At 31.2% G+C, this 17,734-nt stretch overlaps 1 protein-coding gene across 1 annotated transcript in view; it reads left to right on the top strand.

Moving 5' to 3' along the window:
• Positions 1 to 17,338, top strand: part of LOC132739540 (ATP-binding cassette sub-family A member 2-like) — a 74,129-nt gene extending 56,791 nt beyond the window's left edge. The window contains exons 40-49 of the mRNA XM_060727255.1: positions 3,529 to 3,652; positions 5,740 to 5,811; positions 6,136 to 6,242; positions 6,863 to 7,004; positions 8,089 to 8,223; positions 8,484 to 8,587; positions 8,857 to 8,987; positions 9,390 to 9,601; positions 10,079 to 10,306; positions 13,062 to 17,338. Coding sequence (XP_060583238.1) covers positions 3,529 to 3,652; positions 5,740 to 5,811; positions 6,136 to 6,242; positions 6,863 to 7,004; positions 8,089 to 8,223; positions 8,484 to 8,587; positions 8,857 to 8,987; positions 9,390 to 9,601; positions 10,079 to 10,306; positions 13,062 to 13,103 — 1,297 coding nt within the window. The 3' untranslated portion in view covers positions 13,104 to 17,338. The remainder of the gene's footprint in view (positions 1 to 3,528; positions 3,653 to 5,739; positions 5,812 to 6,135; positions 6,243 to 6,862; positions 7,005 to 8,088; positions 8,224 to 8,483; positions 8,588 to 8,856; positions 8,988 to 9,389; positions 9,602 to 10,078; positions 10,307 to 13,061) is intronic.
• Positions 17,339 to 17,734: the final 396 nt, after the last annotated feature.

Genomic DNA, 17,734 nt, shown 5'->3' with positions numbered 1-17,734 from the left:
GTTTACCGTTATCACTGAAGAAAAAACTACACATTGTCAACTTGACAACTTCAGTAATTCTTCAAAACTTTTCTGTTGTATAACTGGTGTATGGTACTGTCATTATTAAACTAATAAATTAACAATAAAGATAAAATGTAAAAAATTAACATAAAATGTGATAAATTAACAATGAAATGTGATAAACTAGAGAGATGGACCTTTCATGATACAAATTTTTTAACTCTATGTATGTAAATATAAAGGATTTCAATGATAACTGGTCTTAAACACATTTTCATGCCCCCACAATGTGGGAGCATATAGCGTTGCACTTGTCCGTCCGTCAGTCCGTCCGCACTCACAGGAGAGTAATTATGTGGCTAGAGGGACAATAGGTTCTCTTTGATGTCATTCATTCCGTAATGCTTTAATGTGGCTATTTTCTTTTGCGTGGCTAAAAGAACAATAGAGAGAACAATAGAGTAGCCACATAATTACTGTCCTGTGAGAACGTCCGTCAGTCCGTCCGTCAGTCCGTCCCGAAATCTTGTGAACGCAACTCCTCTTAAATCGGATGGCAGATTTTGCTTAAACTTACAGGGATGAACAACATTAATGTGAAGATGGTAGTAAAGGAAGGAATTTTTGCTGTGACCAAATTTAACAGAATTATGGCCCTTTGTTGATTTTTTCACTAGATACTATGTAGAAATTTTGTGAACGCAACTCCTCTTAAACCGGATGGCAGATTTTGCTTAAACTTACAGGGATGAACAACCTTAATGTGTAGATGGTAGTAAAGGAAGGAATTTTTGCTGCGACCAAATTTAACAGAATTATGGCCCTTTGTTGATTTTTTCACTATATACTATGTAGAAATTTTGTGAACGCAACTCCTCTTAAACCGGATGGCAGATTTTGCTTAAACTTACAGGGATGAACAACCTTAATGTGTAGATGGTAGTAAAGGAAGGAATTTTCGCTGCGACCAAATTTTACAGAATTATGGCCCTTTGTTGATTTTTTCACTATATACTATGTAGAAATTTTGTGAATGCAACTCCGTTTAAACCGGATGGCAGATTTTGCTTAAACTTCCAGGGATGAACAACCTTAATGTGTAGATGGCAGTAAAGGAATGATTTTTTGCTGCGACCAAATTTAACAGAATTATGACCCTTTGTTGATTTTTTCATTATAAACTATGTAGAAATTTTGTGAACGCAACTCCTCTTAAACTGGATGGCAGATTTTGCTTAAACTTCCAGGGATTAATAACCTTAATGTGTAGATGGTAGTAAAGGAAGGAATTTTTGCTGCGACCAAATTTAACAGAATTATGGCCCTTTGTTGATTTTTAGTTTTCAACTTGTGTCACATGTAGTCCAAAAAATATTTGACCTAGAGTCATAAGATTGACAGAACAGTGGCGTGTGGGGGCATCCGTGTCCTATGGACACATTTCTAGTTTAAGTAGGACTAATAGATTTTACTCTAAAACATGTATAATAATTGTTTTACTGGTATATCTATCTATTCTAGGCTTTCTTAATTGTTGAATATATATTCACATGTATAGTGTACATTAATATGCATAGTATTATTTGGGATCTTATGCTTAAAGACATCAATATTTAAATTTAACATTAGGTATGTAAAATGATGTATATAAAACAGATATACATATATACAGGTATAATTTTTAAACCACACTATATCATTAGTTACAAAGATTTTTGACAGGTTACATATATGGTCCTATATAAATGGTTGTTTGGAAATATAAAAAAATTGCAAACAATCATTTATATTCGGCAATATAACCTGTCAGAAATATTTATTAAGAACTTATAATACAGCAAGCATCATTTTTTAGAGAAAACATTGAGATTTTTTGATTGACAACAGTGGTGTATATTATTAGTTATAAAGATTGTTGACATGTTATATGGCCCTATATAAATGGTTATTCATTAATACAATCAGAGCTGCTAGGCGAGGGTTATATTGCAAACAGCCTTTTATATACGGCCATATAACATGTCAGAAATCTTTTTAATGAATTTATAATACAGCAAGCATCATTTTGTTTAGAAAAAGTAAGATATCTTCATAAATCAACAGCAGCCGTGTATATTAATCTATATACATGTTACGATTATCCAATGAAAAGCGACGTTACAACTGTGCAGACTGCAGTATTATATAAAGCAATATAAATGTCACAATGATTGTTCGAGATAAAGTTAGAGCTGAGTTGTCAAGGCGAATGTTGTTGAAATTTTTATATTATTTGCACATTATTTTACATAATCATTAGATATAAAAATACATATTATGGATATATTTTGGTAACATGTGATACATCATATCATATAGAAGATATTTCTAGTCACACTAACTATATATAATATATTAATATGTCATAAATTGTATCTTAAATGTAAATTGAGTTTGGTTACCATACTAATTTCCAGTGTGTTTGTTTGTAAAAATTTCACCAATTTCATTAAATTGTTTCATATCAACAGCAGAATAAATGTGTCAGTAATATAGTGAGACACTTTAATCATGTCAGAGCCTGATATGCTCAAAATGAGTTATAAATAGTCATACAGCATTTAAAATTAATTTGTTATAAAGCTGAATATTTCTTTAGCCAACTTCTGCTCATAAACCTTTTAAGGCAAAATCAGAACGAAAAAAAAATGTAGTTGACCATGATTTTAAATTGTTCTGACCCCCTTATTGCTAAGGGGTTGTCTTAAAAAGTTGAGGCATCATTATTGCAGCCACTGATTATCCTTGAGTGATCTTCAGAGTTGACTAAATGGGTTCAAAATACTGGAGACTATTCATCTCGTAGCTCCAGAACAGGGGTGGTTTTGACCCCTGGTATTTCTTTTAGTTTGTAACACCCGAGATTAGCCAAAATCTTCTTTCCTGTTCCGGCACCATATGACCTAAATTGTGTTGGTGCACCTAAAACCAAACAAAACAAAAAAGACCAAATGATTTTGATTTGTCCAAAACTTTGTATGTAAAAGGAAGGTGACAATTTGTTATGTCTTTACTTATCGAGCTTCTGTTAGACAATGTTTGGCAGTTTAGCCCTATTGTTTATCTTATTTGTTATTTGATACTTCACAATAAAGACTGGTCAATTTATGTAAAATGTTTCATCATATTTTATTTCATTTCTGACCACCAAATTTCATTGAAATTGCATGAAAACTGTTCACAGTGTATTTATTTATATCTCATTATTGAGTTACACCAAATAAAGCCATTTATATATCAACTATGAAATATTATTTAAAGCTTAAATTACCACAAAAACATGATCTTATCAGAGAATTATCTTATTTTTTGAAGTTTGGGAAACATTTTTTAGCTAAGAAGTAAATCATTATGGATTTAGATAATCAAGGAAATGCATATTAAATTCTGTGCTGCTTTGCCAGCAGTTTTGTGTATTCAGTGTATTTAATGGTATGTTCTGTTATCAAGGATTTGTCTTACCTATTTTCATTGACATTATTTTAGACAACATAACAAGTTTGCCAATAGCAGTGTTGGTGATGAGGATGTGGATGTTGCTGCAGAGAGAAAGAGGGTCCTTAGAGGGGCAGGAAAAAATGATCTACTGAGGCTGGAAAATCTTACAAAGGTAACAGTTTTATTCATAAGTTTTTAAACTCACCTGTCACAAAGTGACAGGGTGAGCTTTTGTGATCGCTTTTTGTCCGGCGTCCGTCCGTCCGTAAACTTTTACTTTAAATGGCATCTCCTCATAAACCACTAAGCCAATTTCATCCAAACTTCACAGGAATGTTCCTTTGGTGGTCACCTTTAAAAATTGTTCAAAGAATTTAATTCCATGCAGAACTCTGGTTGCCATGGCAACCGAAAGAAAAAACTTTAAATATCTTCTTTTAAAAAACCATAAGAGCTAGAGCTTAGATATTTGGCATGAAACATCTTCTAGGGAGTGTCTACCAAGTTTGTTCAAATAAAAGCCCTGGGGTCAAAATTGGCCCCGCCCCAGGGGGTCATTGATTTTCCCGATATGCATATAGTAAAAACTTAAAAAATCTTCTTTTAAAGAACCAAAAGAGTTACAGCTAAGATATTTAGCATGAAACATGTTTTAATAAGTGTCTACCAAGTTTGTTCAAATAAAAGCCCTGGGGTCGGCCCTGCCCCGGGGGTCATTGATTTTCCCTGTATGCATATAGTAAAAACTTAAAAAATCTTCTTTTAAAGAACTCAAAGAGCTATGGCTAAGATATTGAGCATCAAACATGTTCTAATAGGTGTCTACTTAGTTTGTTCAAATAAAAGCCCTTGGGTCAAAATTGGCCCGCCCCAGGGGGTCATTGATTTTCCCTGTATGCATATAGTAAAAACTTAAAAAATCTTCTTTTAAAGAACTCAAAGAGCTATGGCTAAGATATTGAGCATCAAACATGTTCTAATAGGTGTCTACTTAGTTTGTTCAAATAAAAGCCCTGAGGTCAAAATTGGCCCCGCCTCAGGGGGTCATTGATTTTCCCGATATGCATATAGTAAAAACTTAAAAAATCTTCTTTTAAAGAACCAAAAGAGTTAGAGCTAAGATATTTAGCATGAAACATGTTCTAATAAGTGTCTACCAAGTTTGTTCAAATAAAAGCCCTGGGGTCAAAATTGGCCCCGCCCCGGGGGGTCATTGATTTCCCTATATGCATATAGTAAAAACTTAAAAAATCTTCTTTTAAAGAACTCAAAGAGCTATGGCTAAGATATTTAGCATCAAACATGTTCTAATAGGTGTCTACCAAGTTTGTTCAAATAAAAGCCCTTGGGTCAAAATTGGCACCGGGGGGTCATTGATTTTCTTTATATGTGTATAGCAAAAACTTAAAATCTTCTTTGAAAAAACCCAAATAGCTAGTGTTAAGATATTAAGCATGAAACATCTTCTAGTAAGTGTATACAAAGTGTGTTCAAATAAAAGACCTGGGGTCAAAGCTGGCCCTGCCCCAGGGGTGTCATTGTTTTTAACTATATGTGTATAGTAAAAACTTTAAAAAAATCTTCTTTTAAAAAGCCCATTGAGCTAGAGCTTAGATGTTTAGCATGAAACATCTTCTAATGGGTGTCTACCAAGTTTGTGCAAATAAAAGCCCTTGGGTTAAATTGGCCCTGCAACGTTGGGGGGGGGGGGGTTGGGGGGCCTATATACAGGTGAGTGACCTCAGGGCCATCATGGCCCTCTTGTTTTTTGAGACATATTGTTTTTGCCTTTGCTGTTTGTCTATCTGTCCGCATCCAGCTTGTCCGGCTTTCACAGGTCAAACCCCTGGGGGGATTTCCACCAACCTTCACAGGAGTGATCAGTACCATACCTAGTTGTGGGGGACATACGTTTTTGTGACAAAAACTTCTTCCAGTTTTAATTAAAGTAATGAAGGTCTTACTTTAGGAGATAGAAAGACAATTTTGACAGGGACAAGGAAAAAAGAGATTGGAAGATCTTAGAAAAGTAAGTGACATTGTCACAGTTGATTGTAGATCATGTAAGATAGCAAATATGTAGAAGTCCCAATTATTAAATTTTTCTTTATCTTTCTATACCAATAATGTAAAAAAAAGAGAAAGGTTAAAGGTGTATATATTGATTGTACTAGCATGATTATGGTATATATATTGTAACAACAGACCTCATTAATTTGTTTACTTTAAATGGACATACAAATATTTGTGAATTTTTAGGTCTACAAAACCAGAAAATTAGGCCATCAACTTGCTGTTGACAAGTTATGTATAGGTGTACCAGAAGGAGAGGTAATAATGTCAAATTATTCTAAAATATCATATTTTATTGTTGTTATTTTAAAGATACAATGTACTTAAACTGCTGGGGGATCATTATCCATTTTTAAGATACATTTTAAATTGCTAAGCATCTTACAAGAAAGATCTTTTAAAATCAAAATGAAATATTTCATAGGGCAAAAGATATACAAATTACTTACTAATTATATATATCACTTTGGCCAAAGTTTGGGCAAAAAATCACTTGTTCACTCTTTGAAATTGAACTCTGTTACAGTTTCTTATCTATTGGAATTGTAAGTTTAGACATGTAATTTTCTGCTATGTTTGCAGTGTTTTGGTTTGCTTGGTGTGAACGGAGCTGGAAAGACTACAACGTTTAAAATGTTGACTGGAGACTTAAGACCAACGGCTGGTGATGCTCATCTTAACAGATATAGGTACACTAACTTCTATATTTTACACATGTATAATATTTTATACATGATGGAGATTAGTTGAGATGAATAAGTTTATTACACAATTTTGTTCTAGAGTGATTATAATGCTTGCTATTTATGGAACGTTTTTTGATAAGCCTTTTTGATTACCAGTTCTTGAGTCAAGCACTGGAGTCATATGAGGAAACATTGTTGTGGCCCAAGAAGGGCTCAAACCTGCATTTCATTAGTTTAGGGGGTGACACAATAATTAGTTGGCTACCACTACCCCTGGATATACATTAAGTTATCAAATATTCAAACTAAATGATACAGTAGAGAAAAGTTGATTATTACTGATAATTTGAAATAAGTGAACAAAGATATAGTTATGTTGTGACAAGTTTTTACTTTTATAAAATTATATCAGTATTTGTACTGGATGTCATTATGTAACCAGTCTTAATAATCAGCAATAAGACGGAGGAAAAATATTTTTTTTTGCTTATTTCTGTGTTTCAATTTTGCAAGTCCTTGATATTGGCATTTTCTGTTGCTCTTTGTTATAATGAGATTGTTGGGCAAGTTGTTTTTATTATTTCATGATAATTTTATTACTATGAATGTATGTATAATTTCAGTATATCAAAGGACATGTTGAAGGTACAGCAGAATATAGGATATTGCCCTCAATTTGATGCCCTGTTTGATGAGTTAACAGCTAGAGAACATATACAATTATACAGTAGGTTGAGAGGGGTACCACCATCAGAGGAGGCTCAGGTTAGTGGCACAGTACTAGATATATGTGTATCTGCATGTACGAGGGTTGTTTAAGAAGTAAAAAACTCAGATTCTTGCGTCTTCATATTCCATTACATTAAGAATATTTTCATATAAACAGCGATGGTGAAATAATGTTGTTTTTTTCCATTTGTGCATAAGTTTACAAAATTATTGTGCTAAACGCTTGTAAACCCTGTGATATTGAATAACCATGGTAACACTCTTCCGGCGCAGCATATCAAAAAGCCTTTGATTCTAAGTTGTATTGTTTTTTTCACTGTATATAGAGGACATCACAGTTTTCATGTTAAAACTAAAATTTCCCAAATTTAGCTACAATTTAAGATAATGCTTTCAAATATTAAAGTGTTCAATAACAATGTATAATTAACTTTGGATGGGAGTGTATTTTAAATGAAATTCATATTTTTTTGTAATATTTTTATTTTATATCAACTTTAAAGTACTGGCATGCGAGCAGTTCCCGTACAGAAGCAGTACCCGTATTTTTCATTTAAACGCTTGATTTTTACATGCATTCTTCAAAAATTCATTTCAAATCAAGCAGATACATAACCGAGACAAAATCTTAGTGTCAGTTCGGCAGTACGTATAAAAAGTCTCATTTTAAATCACTTCACCTGTGCGTTGTCAAAACGTGACCTTGTTTTATCTGGGGGAATTCCGTTTTTGCGCGCATGCGCAAACATGCTTACACGTGAGGCATGTTAAAGGGTTTTCCACTAATACCACCTGTTTACAGATAAGAAGGCAATGTGATGAAAACTTGTTTAATTATCAGAATTTATTCAAATTTTGGTGAGTGAGCGAAATAAAAAATAATGATTAAGTAACTACGATTTTTGTACGGAAACTGCTCGCATGCCAGTATAGCTGAACTGCACTGAAAATGATATTTTGAAAATTTCAATATGAAATCATCAAAATTAAATTTCACTGTTTACTGTAAAGCATATTATAAAGTTGTGTTTTTTTTACATTCAACCAGGCTAAGCATATTAAGTGTATTCATATCTATTACATGTACAAGTTCATTTGTTATGTTTTTGATATACTACAGATTGTAGAATGGGCATTGAAGAAGTTATGTTTATCCCAATACCAGAATAAACCAGCTGGTACATATAGTGGGGGAAATAAAAGAAAACTATCCACTGCTATAGCTCTTATAGGACACCCACCACTAATATTTATGGTAAGTCATGGAACTATTCACTGCTAGATATCTTTAAAGGTCATCCACCACTAATAAGTATGGAGAAAACAATAAATAAATTATTTCAAAAAGTAAATGACATAGACTAGTATTGGTAAAGGAATGCATGAATACTAGCTTCATGACTTATTAATGCTAGAGCAAAAAAAATGTTTGGGGTTTGAAAGTCTTGATTATAAATGTTCTATAAATAATTTGCTTCATTTTATCATTTATTTGACCTTTGTGCACTATTACAGGATGAACCAACCACAGGCATGGACCCACATTCAAGACGGTTTCTATGGGACCTAATTCTAGGTCTGATCAAAGATGGCCGCTCTGTTATTCTCACTTCTCATAGGTACGTGATGTGTGATGGTGACAGCAGTATTTTTCACTATGGCGATTTGAATCTTTATTGCTTTTGTGATTTTGTTCATATATATGTATGAAATACATGGTAAAATAAGCAGATTTACATTTAAGATTAAGCTATGTAAAATTTTATCTAGTGTTCAAAAATAGTACAGATTTTTATAAAAAATAACAAATAATAAATAATAAAAGAGGAGGAAACAGTGTTACTAAAATTAGTATATTACAATATTATGGTACATTATATATTTATAGTATGGAAGAATGTGAAGCATTATGTACAAGGTTGGCTATCATGGTAAATGGAAAATTCAAGTGCCTCGGCAGTACGCAACATCTGAAAAACAAATACGGTGATGGATATACTCTAAGTTTACGTCTCAAAGGTATTTACATATCTATACTTACCTTGTTATGTATTTGATAATTTTGTGTTAATTAAATTACTTTAAGATGTACAAAGATATGCATACCAGTTATAAATACATGTATCAAAAAAGAAAGTTAAATAAATATAGGAAGACATGTGTTTATTTGTGTCTGTACAAATTTTGTTCTGTATATCTTGTTTAATTAGGATATGTTATATGTAACTTACCTGTAAATAAAGAAAATCAAAAATAATAACAATTTTCCTGATATGTATATTTATCAATCGATATATTTTTATCAATTAAGATGTTCAAAAGTGTTATTTTAATTTTACCATTACTGTTCATGTAATATGCTGTGTTACCTAATGATGTCATCATGAATATAAATTTATAATTATTGCACTACAATTACAGGTCCCGATTTTGAGCGATCTCAACGGCAGGCCCAAAGATTTGTTCAGCACAACTTTCCAAAAGCTGTGATTAAAGAGTGCCATTATAACTTGTTACAGTTTGAGATGAAATCTGAAGATCTCACATTATCTTATATATTCTCTAAACTTGAAGAGGCTCAAAAAGATCTAAATATAGAAGATTATTCTGTTAGTCAAAACACTCTGGATAATGTAAGTATTAGTGATAGACTGTATTGTGTTCATGTTTCCTGTCGCAAATAAGTCTTCCATTAGATTTGTTTGCCATATTCAAATTCTGTGTTCAGGAGATCCTTATATCAAATTAGTTTTCTGAAGATGTAAGTGTTGAAAGAAGCTTCTTTCACATGGTTTAAAAGACAAACAATATAAGATGCAATTGCAAAAGACAATAAAGAAATAGTTCCAATATAAATGTGAAAATTTCTTGTGCAATTCTTAGAAAAATGTTCAGTTTGAAATATAATAATTGTTATTGTGGGTAATGGATTGCATGAATGTTCCAAAAATTTGCACTTAAGATGGACAAAATGGTAAAAAAAACTTCAGTGGTTACCCTTGTAGTTATTTTCCACAATTTGCATATATTATTGTATCAAATAATATTTTTACTTGTATCTTTGCTATATTCTACATGCCATCTTTAATCTTGACAATTTTTGTTTTCAGGTATTTATTAATTTTGTAAAACAACAAGTTGAGATTGTGGAAGAAAGTGGCACTGACAATTCAGCATACACAAGTGACCATCTACAGAGAACTCGTGCAGTATCGTCTGCTTCATCATCTGGATTAGCAGACGATCTTGATGAAGAGCTTATAGGGGAGGTAAATCTATCAGATTCTCAACTTGAAATAGAGGATGATGTCCCTTTGTTGAGTTTTGATGGCAGAGGGGTAAGTACAAGTAGTTAATGCATGCAGATTATATATCAGGATATATATGGAGACTGTGAGGGTGTTGTATACATTAGTTTGCATGGCTAACAACTGGAATATTGTTATGGTATTTACTTTTTGTTTTAACCTATAGCAAATCATATCAGTGGCTATATTAATCAGAAAATTTAGGGTAGACTATTATTTTATGAGCATATTGTACGAAGCAACGAACATGAGTCAAAGTTGTCCATACATTTACTATATTTATTTTTGTTGTAATACTGCAAAATCTTTATTTTTCATGGGGTTCTAATTTTCGAGGGCATGTTAATCCACAAAATTAAGATCCAGTGAAATATTTCATTTCGTTTGCTGTAATATTTTGAATTTTAATTTTGTTAGACAATCCACAATGAAAACAACCCACAACAATGTCCACAAATTTCATGCTCAGAAAATTAAGTGAATTCACAGAAATTCAGTACTGTAATAATGATTATAATGTACATTATTAAGCCACTGATCTGAAGGTGCACTAGAATTAACCTCTAACATACAATATTGATGTGTCACATTATTGTATTACCTTTATTTTCCCCTCTATCCTTCTCTTGTAGGAAAATGATGTGCAGTCATAAAAATTTAGTTACGTAAGTTTCAGTTATATAAAACGAAAAGCTACTTTGCATGGTCAACAATAAATAACATATCCACCAAAATGAGTTTTCTTTCTGTTGTCTTTGCAGACTTTTTAATCTATAAAACAATAGTTTATCCAACTTCTTTTGTTTCCTTCAATACTTTGATAATGATTGTATTGGCATGCTTATATAAATTATTAATATATACTCTCACATATTATATACATATTACCAGTACTTGAAAACTATGGCTATTGAACACCTTGAACATGGTACTTCAAAGTAATGCTCCCCTTTAAACTTAGTAGCATGTAAACAGAGTTCTTAGATATGCCTACAATGCCATCCACTGTTTGATAGTAATTGTCAATTCATAATGAAAGCTACTTTGGCATGGTTATGTTTCAAGAATACATTGGTGTCTTGCACTATATCTAGGGTTTCAGTCATGATGAAAAGTTTTTTTTAGCTCACCTGAGCTAGCTCAGGGTGAGCTTTTAGGATCATTGAATGTCCATAGTCTGTCATCCGTCCGCATTTGTTCCTTAACTCTAGTGGTCACATTTTTGCCTCAAACATCATCAAACTTGGTCAGGATGCTTCGTTAGTTAATTGCTCGGATGAGTTCGAACATGGGTCATCTCGGATGAAAAACAAGGTCACAGGAGCTAAAAATAAAAGTCTTGTTAACACTAGGGGTTTCTATTTTGATCCAATATCCTGGAAATTGTTTTGAAAGTTTGTTTTGATAATTTCTAGGTCAAGTTCGAATATGGGTCACCCGGGGTCAAAATCTAGGTCACACTGCCCAAATATGGAGAAACCTTGTTAACACTCTAGTGGTCACATTTTTGACTCAATTATTATCAAACTTGGTCAGGATGCTTGTCTAGGTAATTGTTCAGATGAGTTTGATGGGTCAGGTGAGTGATCTAGGGCAATCTTGGCCCTCTTGTTATGATAATGAATGTATACTTAGTTGAAAACAGTTAAAGATTTGTGTGTTAATGACATAATTTGTTTCAAGAAATTTTCTTAAAAAGATACAAATCAGTTGCTTTTTTGACTAATACTCCCATTTTTGCTGGAGTTCCAACATGTTCAGAGCTGTTGCAGAAATTCTATGTTGATCACTTAATTTTCATTGAAATGAAATTTAAACTTAAAGAAGGCACTGAAATTGCTGATTGTAATAATATCATTACTTTTAACTGTACCACATTTATAGCACTACTATTTTGACTTCCCATTTTCCTTGTGAATGTTATTTTACCAGATTGTACACATGTTTTAGTCTTTAATCATGTAGTCTTAACATAGTGTCTGATTTTGTCAGCTAGTGCATGGCTAGTGAAATAATATATATGGTAAGCTTTTCTTTATATTTATCTTATTTTAGATGCTTAAACCTTAACTTGCTGGACCTTTATAAAGTGATTAGCCTTTGCCACCAGTACACAACCAGGCCAGCTTGTACAGCAATGCAGCCTTTACAGGCTCTATACTGTCACTTGACTTATATTGAATTTTCTTCTTGATATCCCTCTAATGGAAAATGTACATTACCAAAATTAAAATTTGGAGAAGTTCATTTAAGAAATTCAGCAGGTTAAGGGTTAGGCAAAAGCATGTCAGTCCAGACTGGATTGGGGGAAATTTCTTCAGCCAACTTTGTGCTTCTTCTACTTTGTTTTGTATGCAAAATGTTGTATCAACAGAACTCAGTATTCATTGTTATAAAAATGTATATTGTTAGAGGAATACATTGTTATTTTGTGCTTTGTTTTGTGATGTCATGTTATTTTTTGTATGATTATGAGACATATAAATGTTTTAAAAATAAGTTTTTAAATGAAATCACTTTGATGGTAACAAAGTGTGGTGAAACAATGCTTATGTTTGATAAATGAAGCTGTAAAGAGCACTTTTTAATGTTATGATGAAAGAAGATTCTGACAGCTTGAAGACAATTTGTAGAAATCATTTAAAAGGTAACACATCCAGTTCTCTTGTTTTGAAGAAGCAAACTTTTCATATTATTTTATACAATTATTTAAAAAAGCAAATTTTTCTTTGTTTTATGATATTTCACTATGACACTGACTTATTGCATTGTTTATTTATTCCAGACACATCTCACACTACTGAGTATGGATCCAGTCAATATTTGAAATCCAAGGTAACATGTTGCTGTCACGAAGATCCATAGTGTTGCTTTAGGTGTTACTATGGCAACAAGAAAAAAAAACTACTATAAATCGGCTACAGACCAAATTGTTTACAGATAGATAAATACAGAGTATCAAGACTCTTCCTATGAAAGGATCTCAAATATTTATTTTTTATGTAGAGAGTTTATTATTCTGTCATATATAAATATATTTGCATGTTTAAATTTACTGAATGTTTGGTACAGAAAATGTGCTCATCCCATATCAGAATAGTGCTGAGGGGCTTCAATGCTTACAGTTTACTTATATATTTGTGTTTTTGTCTGGTAAAATGTGGAATTGTCTCTTATATTATATACTATTATTTTTTTAAATGATCATATATTATATATGAGGAACTACAAAGGGCTTTGATTATGTAACTGCTTGAATACATTTTGAACCATTTTTTGATTGTACAGTTTGAGCAAGTGTGTGTGAATGAATAATTTTGAGTATGAAATTTTTTAGCTTTATCTGCTTACTATAAGATGTTTGGTGTGCTGAGAATTTTGCTGTTGCTCTAATCATCATTGTTCTTGATGATCAATCATGATCCTCATTGTTTATTCATCATCATCATCATTCATCACTATCATTATTCATCACCATCATTCATTATTATTATCATCATCATTATTCATCATTCATCATTATCATCATCATAAGACCGCTTTCAAACAGTGTAGCAGAGTTTTTTACTTTATTATGGTTGTATATTTATGATTTTTCATTCCATTGTACGGGTTGTTGTTGTTGTATAAAATCATGTAACATTATTGATCATGTTTATATGAGGTCATGTGACAGTCTTGACTATGCTCTTAAAAGTCATGTTACAAGCTCATCATTTTTTTTTATATAATTGTGACATTGTTGATGGTGTTAAACTTTTCTTTGTGTAAGATATTTTTTGTGACATATGTATTATTCAGTGATAGCTCTACTTTTTGCATGGTTTATTGAAACAAAATGTGCTCATTTATATTTACAGATTTTTGTCTTTTCCATTTCTATTGAAAGTGAAGTGCATACTTGATATGATTATTTGTTTTGAATCTGTATTTAAATTGTTAAATTTAATGCATACTTAACTGTTCTAGTGAACTTTAATACATTATAAAATACTTACATTTTTAAACTTATTTAATCCAAGTGTTTGAATATTTTTTTATTCATTCTTTATTATAATTTATTTACTATTCTCTATTATAATTTATTTACATGCTTAAACATGTTTAATGAATAATACGATAGATGTAATGGTGTATTGAAAAAATATTACAATTTTCATGTTGTCAGAATCGTTTTATGTTATTGATATATTAGATAGATAAGTACAACTTTGATTGCTGTAGAAACATCTTATTGTTTTTATGAGAACTTTTGAATTCCAAACCCTCCCCAATTTATCTGCTTGTCTAACCCTTTGACCATTACATGTTTCCTTTGGGCTGAAGGTTTTCCTACTTTGTATGTCATCTTTATTTTAATGTTAAATAATATGACCTTGTAACCTTAATGACCTTAACCTTTAATGTCAAAGCTATCAGAGTGATGACATTCTATGGTAACTTTGTTAATTACCAACTAATTTTTTGGACAAAAAGAACTTCATGTTCATGTCTTGAAATATTGAATTGTCTCCTAAATGACCTTGACCTTTAAGACAAGATGTTCAAAATTCTATAAGCTTTACTGTAACCTGTGGGTTTGTTTTCTCATATTTTCTATTATGAACATGAATAAATTTTGTTTTTGTTTTTATCTAAGGGCAAAGGGGTATTTATGGAAACATTTTATTTTGTCTATGCTAACTTACTGTTGTATCATATAAGAGTTAGATAATTCTGTAAGTTATATTTGCCCTTCTTTATCTCGCTAAACAGTCGCTGATGTTATATGTTGTTGTTATTTTTTGTGATATTTTTGAGAATATTTTGAAGTAGACGTTAGACTTATGTAGTAGATATTTCAATATAAATGGGGTGTAAATGTTCTATAACTTTCCCATTAAGGATGATAATTACAATTTCGTCTATTATGTATTTCTGTTGCAATATCTTATAACACTGGAATTGAATGGAAATTGAGATAATGCAAGTACTGCTAATGCATTAAGATAATATAAAACATTGTTTTCTATGTGCAGATATTGAAACATTGTCACATTTGATTGTTTTAAATCACTTTTACTTTTCTTCAGCATATTACCACATTCACAACACATCTGCTGTGTTATAAATATATATGCCATTCTTTGATAAATTACATATACAAATGACTGTGTAATACAGGAAATGTGTTTACATGTTGTTGTTTTTTATATACATATTCATGTATAAAAACTGGTTATTTATGGACTGGTTAATCCTCAATACAGACACAAACGTGGGAAGAGTTCAGTGAGTGTATCCATTTAACAGGTTTTTTAATATTTTGGACATCTATAATTAGACAAACTTCTTCTGCCAACAATTCTGCACAGTAGATCACTAAGGCTATTCCTTGATACATTTCTAAAAGAAGATGTAAAGCATTTTTGTTATGCTTTAATATGACATATTAATAGTTAGTACACTATCAAATTCTCAATAAATTTATGTTTATATTTATTTACTTAGTTTTTTTGTAGGTGATAATTATTTTTATATATACTTTGTATTAGAACTGAAGAAAATTATTATTTGGATCAGGTAGTTTTTTACTTAACTACTTTTTATGTTGTTTAAAATGCATTAAAATGTGTATTTTCATTATTTTGCCATAATTATAAGTAATTAATTTGCTAGAATCAGAAAATAATATTACATAGGCATTGTATACAGAACATTAAATGCTCAATAGGTGATGGTTCATCATGACATACAGAATTTTCTGTTGATTCTTTAAACAGAGTATTATTATAATCATTCTATGACTAAGACAGTGTTTGTCAATTAGTGAAATCTAAAATATAGAATTTATCTCTGAAATGTTAAATATTTTGTTTGCTCATTATTTGCTAGGCATGCACAGAATGTAATGGTACTTTGTAGAAATATACATTATGCAGCCAGAGATAACTCTGGTAAATCTCATTTTTAACAACTTAAAGTGAGAAAAAAATATGATAATATGATCGAAAATAGTGGCGTAATCCGGGACTTAAGATTTCAGACTTTAACTACAGGTCAAGGTCTCCCTCTTTTTGACTTTGATTCATTTTACCGTTCCATCAAAATTTAAAATATACAATTTGTTGACTTTTTGGGATGCTTCATAAATTTATCTTTGTTGCTTGTAATTTATTATTTATTATGATTTGAAAAAAAAAACATATATTGTTAACTAGTCACATGCATGTTTTATCAATTAATACACTCCAGTTATACTAAGGCTGGTTTCAGTTAGGAGAGATACTACTTGTTATAGATCAAGCAAAACAATTTCATGCAGGTTTTACATTTGTCAAATTATTGCTTTAGAGGTGTACAATTGATTGACATGTTTGATTGGTTCATGTCATGTTTGATCGGTTCAAACATGGTTGCAATATACATTATTTCTTGGTTTGTACACATCAATGTATTGTTTCATTGTGGTAATAGACATTCTCTCATTTTAAATTTGTGCAATAAGTTCATATTTTTTGTGTAAAAATTTGTATTTAACCCTTCACCTGTTAGATTTATGAAATGAGTTTGCTTAGCTTTGAATTTTAGAACAGTCCATTTAAAGTTATAGGGATTTATCAATCTGTCTTCCATTTAGTCAAAGAGCTTGTGGTGACCTGGACTTTGCACATTTCTAGTAAGAAGGATAAAAACTGGTTTGAAAGATTGATAACAGATAAAGCAGTGTAGGTTTGTTAAGGATGAGACATGTTCAGTCTGGTCAGTCTGTGTTACAGCCTGATTGAACTTGGGGCCTAGATGAGGAGATAATATCTGAACAATATTAAAATACAAAAATTGAGCTACAGACAGTATAGAGCCTGGTCAGACTGCAAGGTCAGGCAGGCATTGGTTGACACTTATGGCAATGGTTAATTACTTTCAGTTCTAACAGGTTAAGGGTTAAAAAATGAAATTTTAATATTTAACAATCAGAAAAAATATTCTGCAATATGTATAATCATTTAACACTGCCAGTACTGTAAATTTTATAACTTTATAATAACTTCATAAACATTTTATGTCATTATCTCCACTTAAGAATAAAAGATTTACTGTACTTCTTTTTATGTATAAGGAGAATTTTTTTTAATTTATAGATTTGTGACCTCTGAAAAAAACAAAAACACACAAAAATGTAGTTTTAGATAAGTGTAGAAGGTCAATATTATATCAATAGAAAGTCAAATAAATATGTCATTTTAGTAAAAAAATTTATTAGATGTAACCCATAATTTTTAATGTAATTATAAAAAACAACTTAACTATGAAAATACTTTATGAATCACTTAAGTGTTATGTTCACATGTGATTAATGGAAATATTAGTATAACAACATAGCAGAGCTTATTATGTAACCAGAGTTTGATCCTTCACATTATAATAAGCAGTGGCTGTCCTCTACTCTATTTTAGAATACATGTATGTAGAATTTTC

The sequence above is a fragment of the Ruditapes philippinarum genome, unplaced genomic scaffold, assembly GCF_026571515.1.
Source record: "Ruditapes philippinarum isolate M1 unplaced genomic scaffold, ASM2657151v2 ctg4270_1_1_1_1, whole genome shotgun sequence".
NCBI classification, from domain to species: domain Eukaryota; kingdom Metazoa; phylum Mollusca; class Bivalvia; order Venerida; family Veneridae; genus Ruditapes; species Ruditapes philippinarum.
This window is presented reverse-complemented; position numbering and strand designations above follow the sequence as displayed.